At 42.8% G+C, this 20,198-nt stretch overlaps 1 protein-coding gene across 1 annotated transcript in view; it reads right to left on the bottom strand.

The window, feature by feature from the left end:
- Nucleotides 1–530: 530 nt before the first annotated feature.
- The window catches only part of LOC126092634 (gamma-aminobutyric acid type B receptor subunit 2), a gene marked incomplete at its 5' end in the record, with an annotated part of 461,219 nt that continues 441,551 nt past the window's right edge, over nt 531–20,198 (bottom strand). Inside the window, one exon of the mRNA XM_049908357.1 lies at nt 531–4,052. Within this exon, the coding sequence (XP_049764314.1) occupies nt 3,903–4,052 (150 nt within the window). The remainder of the gene's footprint in view (nt 4,053–20,198) is intronic.

Raw genomic sequence — 20,198 nt, 5'->3', positions numbered from 1 at the left:
GGGATATCTACAGGACTTAGTTTCTGATATGGTCAGGTTGGATTCTAATTTTTTTTTCAGCACTTTCGGGTGATTCATTCTGGAACTGTGCCACTGGACTTTTAACTTTGGTTAAACCAGTCGGGACTTTCAATATTTTGTGGCATCTGACACTTAATAATTCGCGCTAATGTCGAGTGAACTTTAGATCATTAGCGAACTGATAGATTTGCTAAATATCAATCGATGTTCTTCTGCTTAGTAATAATAAAAATAACAAAAGAGAGGTAATACCTATTCCGCTACTGGAGTTCCATTACTTAAACATGAAGATTTTGATAGCTTTCCTTTAGCAGTATCACTGCAGCTACTTAGTAACTTCTCTTGTAAATTGAGGGAGAGTAATACTAAATCGGGGATCGCCTTATGGAAGTTGTCTTACAGCTCTTACATCTGCATCTCCATCAGATTAACACCTCAGTAGGGCCTAAGTTACAAAAAAGGAATCAGGTGTAAAATGACGAACACAGAGTTACAAAAACGATGCTCCTTTTAATAATCTATTCATCAATCAACAGCAATAGACTTAGTTATATTCTACAGAACAAAAAATAGTAATATTTTTACTGCTTGGCACTTGAGAGAAATGCTTCCCACATGTTATAAAGTGGAAAATATATTGACATCAGTTCACTTATGTCTACAGAAACAATAGTGCCAAGAGAGAAGAAGCGTTTAACATTCATATAGATCACATGAAATATGATTGCCTTTCAGTTTATACATTAATTGCACAATGAAATTTGAAAGTTTATTGCTCATCTTCGAATTACATGTAGAGTCTTTTGACACATAATTACCTTCGGCGAGGGATTAAAATTAAAGGTAGTTCTAACGTTTTATACAGATCTAAACAACAAGGACTTTGAATGTAGAAGGATAAGCCATTATTTCACTACAACACATGTAAAATATCTCCGAAAATAGATCAAGTATTTCATTGGACGCGGCTGAGAGAAAACATTCGTCATGAGACATACTAATTTTCATTAAGAGTACCGGTATTATGAGCATGGATCGCTTAAGAACTATCTCACCGCGAGAAACATTTTACAAAATAAAGTCGTAGAAACCGTGGAAGAAATTTTCTTGTGGGTGACATCAGATATTTTTAAACTTAAAATTTATTTCTACCATAACCATCGTTCATTTACTTTCGCACAACGAAAGATAAACATTAGTATACAAAATATCATTTACGCATGATATCATGAATGTCACTGTCACAAAATATAACTTTATTGAAAGATATGCGTGGTGTAATAATGGCTTGAAAGAATCATCCAAAAGTTGCTACAAGGATGTACGAACACAGATTTCATGCTAAATGTTCTCTAAGGTGGAAAGATAGATTTCTACGAAAGAATTAATAGGCTCAGATTATTGATAACGAAACAAAAATTTGTCTTTAATTTGATTAAAATGTAAAGTAAAGGCTCACAAAAAATATATAATTAAACAATATCCCTTAAAGAAAAATTGTTTCATTCTTTTCAGTTTTACGCAAAAAAATATCGCCAAAAACAATATGTTGGGTAGAAGAAATGTTACAAATACAAAACATCTTCTTCCAGATAATAAACGAATAAAATTAATGTGGTTGGACTTCTTGTTTGTCTCCTTTCTTCCATCTAACTTTTGAACGACATTTTGTCAATGAATTTGCACAACAAATTCATATTTTATAGTCCAATTTTCTTTTCTTATAGACAGACTAATTAGAAACTATTTATTACAGTGTAATTTCCGTAATTGTCTCATTAAATGACGTTATATTGGAAATATATTGGTATCTTCAGAGTTCCATGGTTATTAAGGACGATTCTTGCAACAGCATCGTATCAAGCGAATTTTCTCAGTGTGAAGATTTACCTTGATCATTCCTGCGAAGACACTTCGACAAAGTTTACTTGCCCGCTAGTATAAAGTTTCTGTTTTTGTTTACTGTAGTGTAACGATGTTTAAACAGAATATATTGCTTTACTGACTGGATATTCAGGAAGACCATACCGCTCATGCGTCTGTAGAAGACACTGACTGATGGCATAACAAAAACAAATAATTAAAATGTCCCTAGTTTTATGCAGATGTACTACTCTGCATGGAAGTAGTGTTTCAGTAATAGGTCTAACATATTACATAACAAGGAAGAGTCCGTTTTCTTTGTCTTAGTTGCTCCAGAAATGCAGTACTTATTTTGCTAATTTTAAGTTTTCTGTTGTTTATAATGTCCATCAGATATTACTATTACTGAGTGAGGAAAAAACACGTCTTGTTCTCCGGGACGCAGTCATTGAGAACGTACAGTTAAAAACCTACTACTATCTTCGCCCACGCAACATAGCGTGTGTCAGTGCTACAGCATATTATTGTAAGAACATACAAAGTAAGGAACGATGCTGTGAAAACTTACAGGGTTCATAGTAATAATCTTATTTACCATTGTGGCGAGTCATAGTCCAGTCTTGCATTTAGAGTGAATGAAATTTAAGTTAACTTCAATTCACAATCAAATTATTTCCTCTGCTTCACTTCTATTCTCACATTCTGTCGTGGTAACTGGTTTTCGGTCAGACAGCACAGAAAAAGTCATTTGCTGGTGTGGGAATCCTTCATAAGATTTTCTGAAATCAGTTATTGGCCAAATGTAGCGCAACGCTTGCGTTTGATACGGTTGAAAGCGTCATTGCAATTACGTACGCACAATTTTGTGCTGGTACGAATTTACTTTTTAACCAGAGCGTACAAGTAGCGTAACGTTGCACAAAATGTGTACAGTTAATTATGAAATTACAACCGTTGTGTTGAAATATACGTTTTTAGGGGAGAAGCAATGATACCAGCGGCAAACGAAGAGTTTCCGACTCCTTGGAATTACACTAAGGCCAATGACTTCCTTTTCGTATTTTCGCTCCGCAGACAGAAATATAGAATCGTTAAGTGAAAAATGGTCCGTAAGGAGGATGAAGCTTCACATTCTCTTCCAAAGAAATAAAAATTTAAACATCACACGTGAGTTTAGTAGAGTTTGAAACGCTATAACACGTTATAAATAAATTCCACAACACGTGATGTTACGCAGAAGACGACTGGAGAGGGAGACTACAAGTGGAAATTTGAATTAAAAATTTCAGGATGTAGCTTTCGACGCCGATGAGATCTGTTAACATTATTCTAGCTGAGAAAACTTGGTAGCATGACTATTGTTCTTCTTGGATATTGCTTGTTTGATCCAACAATTCCTCTCTTAATCCCCTTCCAGGAGTTTATTATTATGTAGGATGTGATCCTCGAACTGAGATTGTTCAGTGGCATGCCGCATTACGTGAAGTGCTGGACGTTTTTCCGACAGAGCCAAGTTGTTTGACAGATGATCTCCACCTCGTCGTATTGACTCATCATGTCTGTAGCTACGTTCCGTTAATTTGATGATGAATAAATACTCTAAGCACGAAATCTAGGTATGCTGTTGTAGCAGCTGTGACAGGAACTGAGATGAGAAGATAATTAGGGCAGTTTCAAGAGACATACGGGAAACATTTATTTGGGTTCTAGACGTGCTCATGACACTTTTTGATCAAATCAGCCACTAACAACGCATCGTGGATGAGGACTGTAGCTTCACGGGAGCAGCAAACTGCATTTCTCCGTCGCAGCCAGACTGTGGCCGCTTGGACGACTACAGGCTGTTGCGACCACAGTGGCCTCAGAGCTGGACAAGCAGAAGTACTTCGATTATAAGACGTGGTAACCAAGAATCTCCTTAGACAAGGCTGTGATAAGAGACGGAGGCGAGCGACCAAACGGGGCGTGGCAGACGCAGGTGTTTCGCAGCAGCTGCACCTCTTCAGGTGGTTCTGTTTCTAGTCCTTGACGTTGGGAGCGCTGTCGCGGTCTCGCCCTCGGTTGCTGTTGGCCAATTCACTCAGAGGGATGCCGAACTCCGCCGTCCCCCACACGTCACAGTTGGGGCTGTAACTGGCAGCACGGGGTTTCCAGTTCGACCCAGACACCTGAAATCACGAAATGGAAGCAAAAAGGTTAGTTGACACAAACGTGTGACTGGCTTTAATAAACTTACTGTTGGTGAAAGAGCTTCTGTACCAAGAACCGCTGGATACATTTACGAGGGGCGTTTGAAAAGTCCGTGCAAAAATAAAAATTACTTGCGTGTTTGGGGTAAACCATTTTTATTTTTCGGCATAGTCTCCTTTTAGACTCATACACTTCGTCCAACACTGTTATAATTTCTTGATTGCTTCCGAATAATAGGAATTGTCCAAGTCTGCAAAATAGCTATTAGTTGCTGCAACCACCTCCTCGTTTGAATAAAATTTTTGTCCCACCAGCCATTTCTTCAAATTGGGGAACAAATAGTAGTCCGAGGGAGCCAAGTCTTGAGAACAGGGGGATATGAAACGAGTTGGAATCCTATTTCAATTAATTTTGCGACCACAACTGCTGAGGTGTGTGCTCGTGCATTGTCGTGATCGAAAAGGACTTTTTTGCGGTACAATCGCCTGCGTTGTTCTTGCAGCTCGGTTTTCAAACGGTTCAATAACGATGAATAATATGCAACTCTAATAGTTTTACCCTTTTCCAGATAGTCTATGAGGATTATCCCTTGCGAATCCCAAAAGACAGTCGCCATAACCTTCCGGCCGAAGGAATGGTCTTCGCCTTTTTGGTGCAGATGTTCCCTTGGTATCCCATTGTTTAGATTGTTCTTTGATCTCAGGAGCATAGTAATGTATCCATGTTTCAACCACAGTGACGAAACGACGCTTAAGTCCAGATTTTTCCTGAACAGCTGCAAACCATCCTTGCAACACTTCACGCGATTCCATGTTTGGTCAAGCGTGAGAAATCGCGGAACCCATCTTGCGGATAGCGTTCTCATGTCCTAGTGTTTATGCAAAATATTATGTACCCGTTCATTCGAGATGCACACAGCACTAACAATCCCACGCACCTTTTCTGTCATCCATCACCATATTATGGATTTTCTCCATGATTTCTGGAGTCGTAACCTCCACAGGGCGTCCAGAACTTTCAGCATCACTTGTGCCCATATGGCCACCCCGAAAATTTTGAAACCACTTATAAACTGTTATAATCGAAAGTGCAGATTCACCGTAATGCTTATCAAGCTTCTCTTTAGTCTCACGAGGCGTTTTGCCTTTCATAAAGTAATGTTTAATCGCCACACGAAATACTTTTTCGTCCATTTTTTGACAATAACTCGACTTCCTTGATTCACGCGAATGCCAAACACAAAGAAAAAGACCAATATGGCTGAAACTTGGTGAGCGTTACTTCCAAAGATGCTACTAACTAAACATGACCTCGATACGCGCCGCTGGTGCCATCTCTCGGACTTTGCACGGACTTCTGAAAAGTCCCTCGTATGTGGTGCTGAGTGTTAAGCCTTTTTTTTTACAGAATTTTTACACACACAGCTGAAATCGCTAGTCCTAAACACCAAGTAATAATTGATACGATTTGTAGCGTTAGAAAAATACTTTGCAAATGGTCAGGAGTGACAAACAAGCAGTACATGTTATGTTGAGAAGAAGAGTTGCGGAGTATCTGAGGCAAAATCTTATCTTTTAAATGTTCTTGTTGTTGTGGCCTTCAGTCCGAAGACTAGTTTGATGTAGCTCTCCATGTTATTGTATCCTGTACGAACCTCTTCATCTCCAAATAATTACAGAAAACTAGACCCTTCTCAATCTGTTTACTATATTCATCTCTTGGTCTCCCTCTACGAATTTTACCCTCCAAACTTCCCTTAAACAGAAAATTGGTGATCCCTTGGTGTCTCAGAATGTACCCCATTAACCGATCCCTTCTTTTGGTCAAATTGTGCCACAAATTTCTTTTCTCCCCAATCCTATTCAGTACCTCCTCATTAGTTACATGATCGACCCATCTAATCTTCAATATTCTTCTGTAAGACCACATTACGAAAGCTTCTGTTCTGCTTTTGTCTTAACTGTTTATCGTCCATGTTTGACATCCATACTTGGCTACACTCCAGATAGATATCTTCAGAAAAGACTGCCTAACACTTAAATCTATATTCGATGTTAACAAATGTCTCGTCTTCAGAAATGTTTTTCTTTCCATTGCCAGACTACATTTTATACCCTCTCTTCTGCGCAATCATAAGTTATTTTGCTGGCCAAATAGCGAAACTCATCTACTACTTGAAGTGTCTTGTTTCCTAATCTAATTTAGTTACCATCAAGTGGTTTAATTCGACTACATTCCATTTTCCTTGTTTTGTTTTTGTTTACGTCTATCTTATATACTCGTTTCAAGACACTGTCCATTCCGTTCAATTGTTCTTCCAAGTCCCTTGCTGTCTCTGACAGAATTACAAGGCAAACCTCAGAGTTTTTATTTCTTCACCCTGAACTGTAATTCCTACTCCAAATTTTTTGTTGTTTTCCGTTACTGCTTGATCAGAGCTCAAATATTTTGAATACATTTATAAGAAAGTGTTGAGAACTGCGTCTACAGCAAACAGCGCTTAGCGAGTTCTCATGCGGCCGGCCTGGGTGGCCGAGCGGTTCTAGACGCTACAGTCTGGAACCGCGCGACCGCTACGGTCGCAGGTTCGAATCCTGCCTCGGGCATGGATGTGTGTGATGTCCTTAAGTTAGTTAGGTTTAAGTAGTTCTAAGTTCTAGGGGACTGATGACCTCAGAAGTTATGTCCCATAGTGCTCAGAGCCATTTGAAGCATTTGAACAAGTTCTCATGCAGCATCTTCCCTGTGATACAGGCAGCAGGAGTTCAGCCTGACTGCATACACGTGTTTTCCATACCTTGCAGTAGGGTTTTGGAGCATATACTGTATTCAAACATTATGAATCACCTCGAAGGGAACGATCTATTGATACGTGATCAGCATGGTTTCAGAAAACATCTTGTGCAACGCGGCTAGCTCTTTATTCGCACGAAGTAATGGCCGCTATCGACAGGGGATCTCAAGTTGATTCCATATTTCTAGATTTCCGGAACGCTTTTGACACCATTCCTCACAAGCGACTTCTAATCAAGCTGCGGGCCTATGGGGTATCGTCTCAGTTGTGCGACTGGATTCATGATTTCCTGTCAGGAAGGTCGCAGTTCGTAGTAATAGACGGCAAATCATCGAGTAAAACTGAAGTGATATCAGTTGTTCCCCAGGGAAGCGTCCTGGGACCTCTGCTATTCCTGACCTGGGTGACAATCTGAGCAGTTCTCTTAGATTGTTCGCAGATGATGCTGTAATTTACCGTCTAGTAAGGTCATCTGAAGACCAGTATCAGTTGCAAAGAGATTTAGAAAAGATTGCTGTATGGTGTGGCAGGTGGCAGTTGACGCTAAATAACGAAAAGTGTGAGGTGATCCACATGAGTTCCAAAAGAAATCCGTTGGAATTAGATTACTCGATAAATAGTACAATTCTCAACGCTGTCAATTCAACTAAGTACCTGGGTGTTACGAACAACTTCAGTTGGAAAGACCACAAAGATAATATTGTGGGGAAGGCGAGCCAAAGGTTGCGTTTCATTGGCAGGACACTTAGAAGATGCAACAAGTCCACTAAAGAGACAGCTTACACTACACTCGTTGGTCCTCTGTTAGAATATTGCTGCGCGGTGTGGGATCCTTACCAGGTGGGATTGACTGAGGACATCGAAAGGGTGCAAAAAAGGGCAGCTCGTTTCATATTATCACGTAATAGGGGAGTGAGTGTGGCAGATATGATACGCGAGTTGGGTTGGAAGACATTAAAGCAAAGACTTTTTCGTCGCGGCGAGATCTATTTACGAAATTTCAGTCACCAACTTTCTCTTCCGAATGCGAAAATATTTTGTTGAGCCCAACCTACATAGGTAGTAACGATCATCAAAATAAAATTAGAGAAATCAGAGGTCGAACAGAAAGGTTTAGGTGTTCGTTTTTCCCGCGAGCTGATCGGGAGCGGAATGGTAGAGAGATAGTATGATTGTGGTTCGATGAACCCTCTGCCAAGCACTTAAATGTGAATTGCAGAGTAATAATGTAGATGTAGATGTAGATATCCATACCTTATGTTGAAACTCAATGGGCAATAAAAAATTTAGGGCACAGAGAAAAATTCGGTTTATAAATGTCGGTTTCATGATGTACTTCATTCTTTATATGTAAGTTATGACTTAAAGCAATCTGGATGTTTTAGCACGTAATGTGTTTGCAATCTGATTGGACATGTTGGGAAAACGGAGACATATTTGACAGAGTTGGCGGGGATCGGAACTTTGGTAAGCGCTTTTGCTGTAGACGTGGACCTATTTTTGTTATTGAATGAGTTTAACTGTGTTAGTTGTTGTAGTTAATCTTTGGCATACAATGAAATAAAATGGCTCTTACCACTACGGGACTTAACTTCTTAGGTCATTAGTCCCCTAGAACTTAGAACTACTTAAACCTAACTGACCTAAGGACATCACACAGATCCATGACCGAGGCAGGATTCGAACCTGCGACCGCAGCAGTCGCGCGGTTGCAGACTGTAGCGCCTAGAACCGCTTGGCCACACCGGCCGGCGAAATTCTTATCAACGAACATTGATTTTAAAAAGCGGTTTTACACTACTCTGGATCACATGAAGTGCTGATGATTGTAAGATCAGTTGTAGTGGGTTTCCTATTGATTTAATATATACGTTTGGCATGGTATTTGTTAATACATAAATCACTTAAGTTGCTGCTTGTATCAGTATCAGGTCAGTGAGTTTTATTACTTTGTCTCAATGGATTTTTAACACTTACTCATCTTTCACCATGTCTAATAGTACACACGTTTTCGTACGTGGGTGGAAAACACATGTAACGTTATATCGAGCCAAGATTCAGCCGAATTTGTTCAATATTTTACCGGCGTCCGGCAGATACGAGTTTGTCTTATTCTCGTCGTTCTGTTTGTTCGGCCTGTATGTTCTACCGCACAATAGGCCTACTCCTTTCAAAACTTGGACATAACAAAAACCGAATATAAAATCCTAGAAAAACTGTTCTTTTCAGATTTTTGGGTTCGCTGTTTACGAATCCAGTGTCGGAATTACTAAATTCCAAATGGCGGATTCTATTCGGCGGATCACAAACTACAAATTTAGCAAATTCGAGTAAAACTTCAGGTGTATAGTATTTTGAGGTCGGTGACAACGACTTCGAGGTCGGAATTGCCTTACCGAAACGTTTTATTCGATACTATACATTTTTAAATCGATGTAATCTGCTTCAGGAACGGTATTCTCGGGTAATTCACTGGTAGATGGTTCGAAACGCTTACCTTTTACCTCAGGTGGCATTTGTTTGTCATCTTCAATTGTCATTTTCTGGAATGTCGAGATGAGTGGATCCGAATATTTCCAGAAACTGATGGAACACGTCATTCACAGTTTTCTCGCGGAAGTATTTAAGTGTAAAGTATTCTCGGTGACGCGAGATGTCTTTATTCCAAGCTTCCTGCCCATAGTCAGACTGCTAACCAATCGGCAATGGAGCAGCTTCAAAAAAAATGGTTCAAATGGCTCTGAGCACTATGGGACTCAACTGCTGTGGTCATAAGTCCCCTAGAACTTAGAACTACTTAAACCTAACTAACCTAAGGACATCACACACATCCATGCCCGACCCAGGATTCGAACCTGCGACCGTAGCGGTCGTGCGGTTCCAGACTGTAGCGTGGAGCAGCTTCAATTAGGTCATAACTACATCTGCATCTACATGGACACTCTGAAAATCACATCTGAGTGGCTGGCAGATGGTTCATCGAACCATCTTCATAATTCTCTATTATTACAATCTCGTTTTGCGCGCGGAAAAAAACGAACACCTAAATCTTCCCGTGCGAGCTGTGATTTCTCTTGTTTTATTATGGTGATCGTTTCTCGCAATGCAGGTCGGCGACAACAAAATATTTTCACATTCGGGGGAGAAAGTTGGTGATTGAAATTTAGTGAGAAGACTCCTCCGCAACGAAAAACGGCTTCGTTTTAATGATGTCCACCTCAAATCCTGTATCATTTCAGTTACACTCTCTCCCCTATTTCGCGCCAGTATAAAACGAGCTGCCCTTTTTGAACTCTCTCGATGTACTCCGTCAACCCTATCAGGTAAGGATCCCACACCTCTAAGAGAGGACGGGCAAGCATAGTGTAGCAGTCTAGTAGATCTGTTACATTTTCTAAGTATACCGGCAATAAAACACAGTCTTTGGTTAGCCTTCCTCCCGCAACATTTTCTATGTGCTTCAAAACTACGTGGATTGTCCGCCTAGGTAACTGCGCGATCAACGCGGCTCATTGCTAAGTGAAGGGGACTGGTTTCGATTCCCGACGGGGTCGGAGATTCTCTCCGCTCGGAGACTGGGTGTTGTGGTGTCCTTACGTTCATATCGTCATAACACATTATATTCTTTAGATATGCTGATGGGCACGCTCCGAAATCGAATTAAAAAAACTACGTAGACTGACGGTACCGGGCACGACTGCAGCATATCGAGCATTATTGCACAATAATTAACTACAGTGTGGTTTTGCTACACGATAGAAAAATGACCATCAACTAAAATCGCGCAAATATGGGCATGCAAATACTTTTGAACTCCGGAACTATACTATGAAGGTAGTAGGAGAGCCATTTACGAAAGTGGAGCAAAAGAGAAAAAAATTTTGTAACCAACGGTTACGGATAACAGCGGAAGCAGATTGGTTTCAAGTCGATATACGTCATTATGCCAGCTAAAAATGTCATAAACGTACCTTCCTGCCGGCCGCGGTGGTCTAGCGGTTCTGGCGCTGCAGTCCGGAACCGCGGGACTGCTACGGTCGCAGGTTCGAATCCTGCCTCGGGCATGGATGTGTGTGATGTCCTTAGGTTAGTTAGGTTTAAGTAGTTCTAAGTTCTAGGGGACTTATGACCTAAGATGTTGAGTCCCATAGTGCTCAGAGCCATTTTTTTGTACCTTCCTGATTGCTGCCAATCTTATTTTACCCTCACAACTGGGTAGGATCGCTTCTATATGTTACATATGCCACACAAACCATATCAGAAAAACGTTTCGTTATTCTGTTCACTGTTTATCGGCGAATGTCATGGCACTTATCGACTTGTGAGTACAAAGCCACTGCATCAATGGTCAAGTACGCACGAGTGGAGTTTACAAAGGATTTCACGAGACTAAAGTCCGAACGTTCATCTTTTCTGTTTCTGTTCTGTCCAGGTACTGAAACGAGTTGGCCCGCTGTAAGTAGTATACTTTCTTCTGAATACGTCCGTAAGGCGGTTGAGCTTGGGTGGTGGGTCTTCAAAATCTGATAATGCACACATCCTGCGGAGCAGTATACAGAGCACACCCTCATTCTGTGAGGATGATGGAAGCTGGAGGCGTGGAGATACAAATCAATGAGGGTGGTTTTCCTGCACACTTTATGTAGTGCCGTCAGCTTCGCGCTTGGCTAGGACGTCCCAAATGTGGAGCTCGTCATTCGCTTCCGCCTATAGTAAATCTGCTGTTGGGTGCAGAGAGTTGAAATGCCGGAGAAAGTCCTGAAGCCTTTCACTCCCGTGTGTTCAGACCACAAATGTGTCATCACCATAACAAAAAAAAAAAAAAAAATAATAGACAAGGCAATCAGAGCTGTGAGCAATCATCTTGAGGATTAAGAAGCCGGTTCAGCTGTATTTAGTCTGTGTTTTTAATTATCAGGTCACATTGGAAAAACACACCCTCAAGTGACATCTGCATAATAATAATGAATCATGAGAGAGTAACAGATCCTAAAATACCCACTAGTATGAAAATATTTTAAAAAATTTAATTTTTAAAATCTTTTATAAACATGTAAAATAGAGAAAACTGTACTCACATAATTAAGTCATAAGAGCTAAGAAAACTTCTAAATAGCGTTAGTTAATGAATAAAAATCATTGGGGTGTATGGATACAAGTCCACAAAATTCGGTTGGGAGTGAACGTATTACATCTACATCTGCATACATATATCGACAGCTACTATACGGTGCATGGTGCAGGGTGCCGTGAACCACAACTAGTAGTTTCCTTACCTGTTCCACATGCAGACAGAGCGAGGGAAAAACGGCTATCTGTACGCCTCCGTATGAGCGCTAATTTCTCGTATCTTATCTTCGTGATCTCTACATGAAATATATGTTGGCGGCAGTAGGATCGTTCTGCAGTCAACTTCAAAAGCCGGTTCTCTAAACTTTCTCAGTGGTGTTATGCGAAACGAATGTCTTCTTCCCTCCCGGGATTCCCACTTTAGCTACGGAAGCATATCCATAACACTTGCATGCTTGTGGAACCTACCGTAACAAATCTAGCAGCTAGCTTCTGAATTGCTTCGATGTCTTCTTTCAACCCGACCTGATGCGGATCCCAAACACTCCAGCAGTACTCAAGAATAGGTTGCACTAGCGACCTTTCCTAATATTTTCCCAACCAACCGAAGTGGACCATTAGCCTTCCAACCATAATCCTCACATGATCTTTCCATTTCACATCGCTTCGCAAAGTTACGCCCAGATATTTAAACGACGTGACTGTGTCAAGCAGGATACTGCTAGTACTGTATCCGAAAATTACAAGTTTGTTTTTCATACTCATCCTCATTCCTACATTAAGAGCTAGCTGCCATTCATCACACCAACTGCAAATTCTGTCTAGATCATCTTGTATCAACCTATTGTCACATATCTTCCACACTTTCCTGTACATCACAACATCATCAGCAAACAACCGCAGACTGCTGCCCACGCTGTCTGCCAGATCACTAATGTGTACAGAAAGTGGCAACGGTCCTATCACACTTCCCTAGGGCGCTCCTGATGTCATCATTGTCATGGCAGTAGACTGGTAACACGAACACACATTAAAAAACCTTATAGAAACTTGAAGAGCGGCTAGTTTAAAGCACAGATGGGAGAGAAGTTGCGCAATTACCCCAAAATTAGAGTGGACCATGTGTATCAAACAAGAGGCTAACCAATAGGGAATGAGAAGATCAAGTACCGTGCTCCGGGAATGCGCACAAAATGGAGTTGTGCTAGGTGTTCTTCGTTAATAGGATTCTTGCTCGATACACGTGGTCTAACTTTTTGGGCTACTGCGACACTGCACCGGAAGTACCCTCTCTGTTCTTTAAACGAGCCGCTCATCAGATCCATATATCGTTTTTTATGTATCTTCGTGTTACCAGTGGATTTCCGTTATTTAATTTATTGAGGTCCCACAGACCGTTGTGGGCTGGAATTCCTATGTCTAGATCATCTTGATTCATTGACATACCACCATTTAGTGGTTTATTAGCTTGGTCTGACAGCGAATGTTCGGTTCCAAATTCCGGGCTACTTAATTTCTTGTACATTAATTAGGTGAGCACAGTTTCGTCTGTTTTTTTTTTAATTTTATGTATTGGTGAGTATTTTAGCGTCTGTTACTTTTTCATGATTCGTTGCTATGTAGATATCGCCTGATGATGTGGTTTTCAGTGGTACTGAGCCCTTTGCGATCTGATAATAAAAAGAAAGATTGAATACAGTTGAAACCGCGTCTTGATCCCCAAGGTACGAGGGTCACTCCAAAAGAAATGCACACAATTTTTGTAAAAATACAGTTTTCATTTTACAGTGTGTAGATACATCCTTCCCCTTTGTGTTCAAACGTAGTTCAGCCTGTTCCCGTGAGTGGCGCCGTCACAGCATGTCCTCAGGATGGCTGCTACACTTGACGTTCATCAGAAGCAACGTGCTGTCATAGAATTCCTGAACTGTGAGAATGAGACAGTGGGAAACATCCACAAGAGGTTGAAAAAGGTGTATGGAGATGCTGCCGTCGATCGCAGTACAGATAGTCGGTGGGCAAGCAGGTTACGTGATGAAAGCGGGCACGGCAATATTGAAGGATTGCCCTCGCAGCGGCAGGCCTCGTACTGCACACACTCCAGACAATGTGCAGAGAGTTAACGAAAAGGTGACTGCTGACAGACGCATCATAGTCAACGAATTGTCACGCTACGTTGGGATAGGGGAAGGAAGTGTTTGCAGAATACTGAAAGTGTTGGCGTTAAAAAAGGTTTGTGCCAGGTGGGTTTCCAGGATGTTGACAGTGGCTCACAAAGAAACAAGAAAAACGGTATGCAGCGAACTTTTGGAACAGTACGAGAATGGTGGAAATGAATTTCTTGGACGAATTATGACAGGTGATGAAACATGGCTCCATCATCTTTCACCAGAGACGAAGAGGCAATCAATGGAGTGGCATCATGCAAATTCACCCAAGAAAAAAATATTCAAAACCACACCTTCTACTGGAAGAGTTATGGCTACGGTGTTTTTCGATTCCGAAGGACTCTAGCTTGTGGACATCATGCCAAGTGGAACCACATTAAATTCTGATGCATATGTGACGACACTGAAGAAACTTCAAGCTCGACTGAGTCGTGTTCGACCACATCGGCAAAAGCAGCATGTTTTGCTGTTGCACGACAATGCACGGCCACATGTCAGTAAAAAAACAAGGAAGCGATCACAAAACTCGGAAACTCGGATGGACAACACTGAAACACACGCTTTACAGACCTGACCTGGCTCCATGTGACTATCATCTCTTTGGGAAACTAAAGGACTCTCTTCGTGGAACAAGGTTTGAAGATGATGACTCCCTTGTGCACGCTGCTCCAATAGGTTGGTCCAGAACTTTACCGTGCGGGGATACAGGCGCTGGTTCCAAGATGGCGTAAGGCAGTTCAGAGGGATGGAAATTATGTGTAGAAATGAAAATATTGTTCCTAAAGGATGCATCTACACACTGTAAAACTTTCGAACATGTAGAATAAAAGATGGATTTCTAAAAAACTAGTGTGCATTTCTTTTTGAGTGACCCTCGTATTTGAAAAAAGCGAGTAGGCTTCAGTGTAGCTCATTCGAGCTTTGTAATATTGTTCGGCGGCAAGGTTCCACAGACTTTGTCACCAGTACGAATAACTTGACCTGTGCATGCTTCACTGCAGAAAACTTCATGTGAGCCCGAGCAACATAAAATGGTATGCACAATGGTGTCCAAAATTAAATCAACATTTCGCTATTTCCCTGTCATGTGGCAAATTCACAATATAACCAAACAATCTGTCAACAGGTGTCTGTACGATCGTCTTCTCCACGGAATATGGCATTTCGGTCCAACGGACAACCTTTCCAGTGATGGCGTTGGGGCACCTATCAATCGTCGTAGTCTTCACTTGAAACTTCCGGTCTGATTGGCCGTCGTCGTTGTATTAAAACTCTCCCCTGACGTTTCGTCTCCGACTGCGGGAGACATCCTCCGAGGTAAAGCGGCAAACTGCGTAGAGAACTCGAGGAAGTGCTGATTATATAGGCAGTACAGAGTGCGCCACTGTCCATCATGTGGCGTTGGCTAGGAGACTGTCTCTGGTAATGCCAACATCCTCGATTGAAAGCAGTCGATCGACACGCTTGCTGTGCAACGCTGACAGCCAAATTTTATCCAGTTTAAAACCTTCGTCTTTCCTGTTAAAATTATTACGGTGTTTGTCAATGTCGATAGGGAAGAGCTTTATACAGGGTGTTTCAAAAATGACCGGTATATTTGAAACGGCAATACAAACTAAACGAGCAGCGATAGAAATACACCGTTTGTTGCAATATGCTTGGGACAACAGTACATTTTCAGGCGGACAAACTTTCGAAATTACAGTAGTTACAATTGTCAACAACAGATGGCGCTGCGGTCTGGGAAACTCTGTAGTACGATATTTTCCAGATATCCACCATGCGTAGCGATAATATGGCATAGTCTCTGAATGAAATTACCCGAAACCTTTGACAACGTGTCTGGCGGAATGGTTTCACGTGCAGATGAGATGTACTGCTTCAGCTGTTCAATTGTTTCTGGATTCTGGCGGTACACCTGGTCTTTCAAGTGTCCCCACAGAAAGAAGTCACAGGGGTTCATGTCTGGCGAATAGGGAGGCCAATCCACGCCGCCTCCTGTATGTTTCGGATAGCCCAAAGCACTCACACGATCATCGAAATATTCATTCAGGAAATTAAAGACGTCGGCCGTGCGATGTGGCCGGGCACCATCTTGCATAAACCACGAGGTGTTCGCAGTGTCGTCTAAGGCAGTTTGTACCGCCACAAATTCACGAAGAATGTCCAGATAGCGTGATGCAGTAATCGTTTCGGATCTGAAAAATGGGCCAATGATTCCTTTGGAAGAAATGGCGGCTTAGACCAGTACTTTTTGAGGATGCAGGGACGATGGGACTGCAACATGGGGCTTTTCGGTTCCCCATATGCGCCAGTTCTGTTTATTGACGAAGCCATCCAGGTAACAATAAGCTTCGTCAGTAAACCAAATGCTGCCCACATGCATAGCGCCGTCATCAATCCTGTGCACTATATCGTTAGCGAATGTCTCTCGTGCAGCAATGGTAGCGGCGCTGAGGGGTTGCCGCGTTTGAATTTTGTACGGATAGAGGTGTAAACTCTGGCGCGTGAGACGATACGTGGACGTTGGCGTCATTTGGACCGTAGCTGCAACACGGCGAACGGAAACCCGAGGCCGCTGTCGGATCACCTGCTGCACTAGCTGCGCGTTGCCCTCTGCGGTTGCCGTACGTGGTCGCCCTACCTTTCCAGCACGTTCATCCGTCACGTTCTCAGTCCGTTGAAATTTTTCAAACAGATCCTTTATTGTATCGCTTTTCGGTCCTTTGGTTACATTAAACCTCCGTTGAAAACTTCGTCTTGTTGCAACAACACTGTGTTCTAGGCGGTGGAATTCAAACACCAGAAAAATCCTCTGTTCTAAGGAATAAACCATGTTGTCCACAGCACACTTGCACGTTGTGAACAGCACACGCTTACAGCAGAAAGACGACGTACAGAATGGCGCACCCACAGACTGCGTTGTCTTCTATATCTTTCACATCACTTGCAGCGCCATCTGTTGTTGAAAATTGTAACTACTGTAATTTCGAAAGTTTGTCCGCCTGAAAATGTACTGTTGTCCCAAGCATATTGCAACAAACGGTGTATTTCTATCGCTGCTCGTTTAGTTTTTATTGCCGTTTCAAATATACCGGTCATTTTTGAAACACCCTGTACATCGACCATGGCCTATCAGCCTGGAATTTTTAAGTGAAGGCAACACCGGCCGTGAAAGCCTTCATTGTATGATCAATCGTGGTAGTGTCTGACGGGCAGTCCCACGTCCACAATCGCCGTGTACACAGCCATAGACCGTACAGTATGGCGCAGAGAAGACGCCTACAGACTCTCTGCGGTGAAGGGCCATATGAAGGATGGAAGCAGGACAGTCGCAAACCGATGTGGTTCGATGGCTTAACGTGAATCGTTCTCTTGTTTTTCGGATGTGGCGACAGTTTATATAGACCGAAACCGTATCGCGAAGACCAGGGCAGGGCGACCGCATGTAACATCAGAAAGAGAGGACCGGTTTTTGGCTCTAAGAGCACGACGGTACTGCCTTAGTAAAGCACAGCAGCTGGTATCTGACCTGGCGCTTTCACTGGACGTATTTATGGAGGCAAACGCTGTACAGAAGGCTTGGCAGAGTGGTCTTTACTGTCGGAGAACTGCTGTATGTGTATCTCTGACGTGTCCTCATTTTTTGAAGGGAACGTCTAATGGTGGAGCTGTCAACATCCCACTGGGACAGTCGAACAGTGGGCCAATTTTCTTTTCACTGATGAGTCCCGATTTGGTCTGAAGAGTGAGTTTCGACGGTTTTGCATCTGGATGGAATATGGAACACAATGTCGGGAGCCAAACATTGTGGAAAGAGATCGATATCGAGGAGGTCCCTAATGGTGTGGGCAGGGATTATGTGGATCACTCAAACCCCTCTTAATAAAATTTTTTCGTCGAGGTTTAAATCCTTTCACGCATCGTGACGAGAGCGTGAGACCTCATGGCGCGCTCTTGCGAGGTGCTATGGGGCCAGACTTTGTACTGATGGACGATAATGCTCGATCTCATAGAGCACGGGTGGTTGCTGTTTTATTGGAAAGGGAAGAATTTTCACGCATGGCGTGGCCTGCTCGCTCTCCTGAGTTGAATCCCATAGAGAAAATTCAAAAATGGTTCAAATGGCTCTGAGCACTATGGGACTCAACTTCTGAGGTCATTAGTCCCCTAGAACTTAGAACTAGTTAAACCTAACTAACCTAAGGACATCACAAACATCCATGCCCGAGGCAGGATTCGAACCTGCGACCGTAGCGGTCTTGCGGTTCCAGACTGCAGCGCCTTTAACCGCACGGCCACTTCGGCCGGCAGAGAAAATTCCCTAGTCCGCCCAGTTATCACATACGGCTCAGAGGTATGGACGTTGACAGAACACGATAATAATGCACTAAGAACCACTGAGCGGAAAATACTACGCAAAATCTATGGGCCAATAAGGGAGGAAGAAGGCTGGAGAATAAACTACAATGCCGAATTACAAAATACAAGGCAGGGACATAGTAAAATTTGTGAAATCACAGCAAATACGATGGTTAGGACACTTGGAGAGAATGGCACAGGATAGAATCCCAAAGAAAACGATGAAAGGTATGATCCATTCAGTTAGGCGAAAAGGGAGACCTAGAAGAAGATGGATCGACGAGGTAATAATGGATATGACCAGTATGGGAGTCCGGGGGTGGAAAAGAGCAGCAAATAACCGAGAAGTGTGGAGGAAGATTGTTGAAGAAGCCAAAACTCATTAAGGGCTGTAGCGACACTGAAGAAGAAGAAGAGAAAATTAGGGATACACTAGGGACACGGGTGTCATCACGTCGGCGTGCACCAACCACTCTCCAAGATTTGCAAGCAGCTATGCAGGTAGAATGGGCGTTATTGCCTCAGCCTGAGATTGGTGACATCATTCAAAGCATGTACGGTCGTCGTCAGGCCTGTATTGATGCCAGAGGTGGTCAACCCCCAACTGAGCACATTAACCAGTTGTTGAAATGTGTGTGTGCAAATCGTTTAAGTTGGAAGAAAATGAAGAACGTTTTTGTCTACCGTTATGCATGCTGCAATTGTTTCCGTTCTGTATTCTTTACATTGTTTCTACACTACTGGACATCAAAATTGCTACGGCACGAAGATGACGTGCTACAGACGCGAAATTTAACCGACAGGAAGAAGATGCTGTGATATGCAAATGATCAGCTTTTCAGACCATTCACACAAGACTGGCGCCGGTGGCAACACGTACAACGTGCTGACACGAGGAAAGTTTCCAACCGATGTCTCACACACAAACAGCAGTCGACCGGCGTTGCCTGGTGACACGTTGTTGTGATACCTCGTGTAAGGAGGAGAAATGCGTACCATCACGTTTCCGTCTTTGATAAAGGTCGGATTGTAGCCTACCGCGATTGCGGTTTATCGTATCGCGACATTGCTGCTCGCGGTGGTCGAGATCCAATTACTGTTAGCAGAATACGCAATCGGTGGGTTAAGGAGGGTAATACGGAACACCGTGCTGGATCCCAACGGCCCCGTATCACTAGCAGTCGAGATGACAGGCATCTTATCCGCATCGTGCAGCCACGGTTCGATCCCTGAGTCAGCAGATGGGGACGTTTGTAAGACAACAACCATCTGCACGAACAGAGCGACGACGTTTGCAGCAGCATGCACTATCAGCTCGGAGACCATGGCTTCGGTTACCCTTGACACTGCATCACACACAGGAGCGCCTGCGATGGTGTACTCAACGACGAACCTGGGTGCGCTAATGGCAAAATGTCATTTTTTCGGATGAATCCAGGTTATGTCTACAGCATCGAGATGGTCGCATCCGTGTTTGGCGACATCGCGGTGAACGCACATTGGAAGCGTGTATTCGTCATCTCCATACTGGCGTATCACCCGGCGTGATGGTATGGGGTGCCACGTCTCGGTCACCTCTTGTTCGCATTGTCGGCACTTTGAACAGTGGACGTTACATTTAAGATGCGTTACGACCCGTGGTTCTACCCTTCATTCGATCCCTGCGAAACCCTACATTTGACCAGGATAATGCACGACCGCATGTTGCAGGTCCTGTACGGGCCTGTCTG

This window comes from Schistocerca cancellata, chromosome 7 (assembly GCF_023864275.1).
Source record: "Schistocerca cancellata isolate TAMUIC-IGC-003103 chromosome 7, iqSchCanc2.1, whole genome shotgun sequence".
NCBI classification, from domain to species: Eukaryota; Metazoa; Arthropoda; class Insecta; order Orthoptera; family Acrididae; genus Schistocerca; species Schistocerca cancellata.
This window is presented reverse-complemented; position numbering and strand designations above follow the sequence as displayed.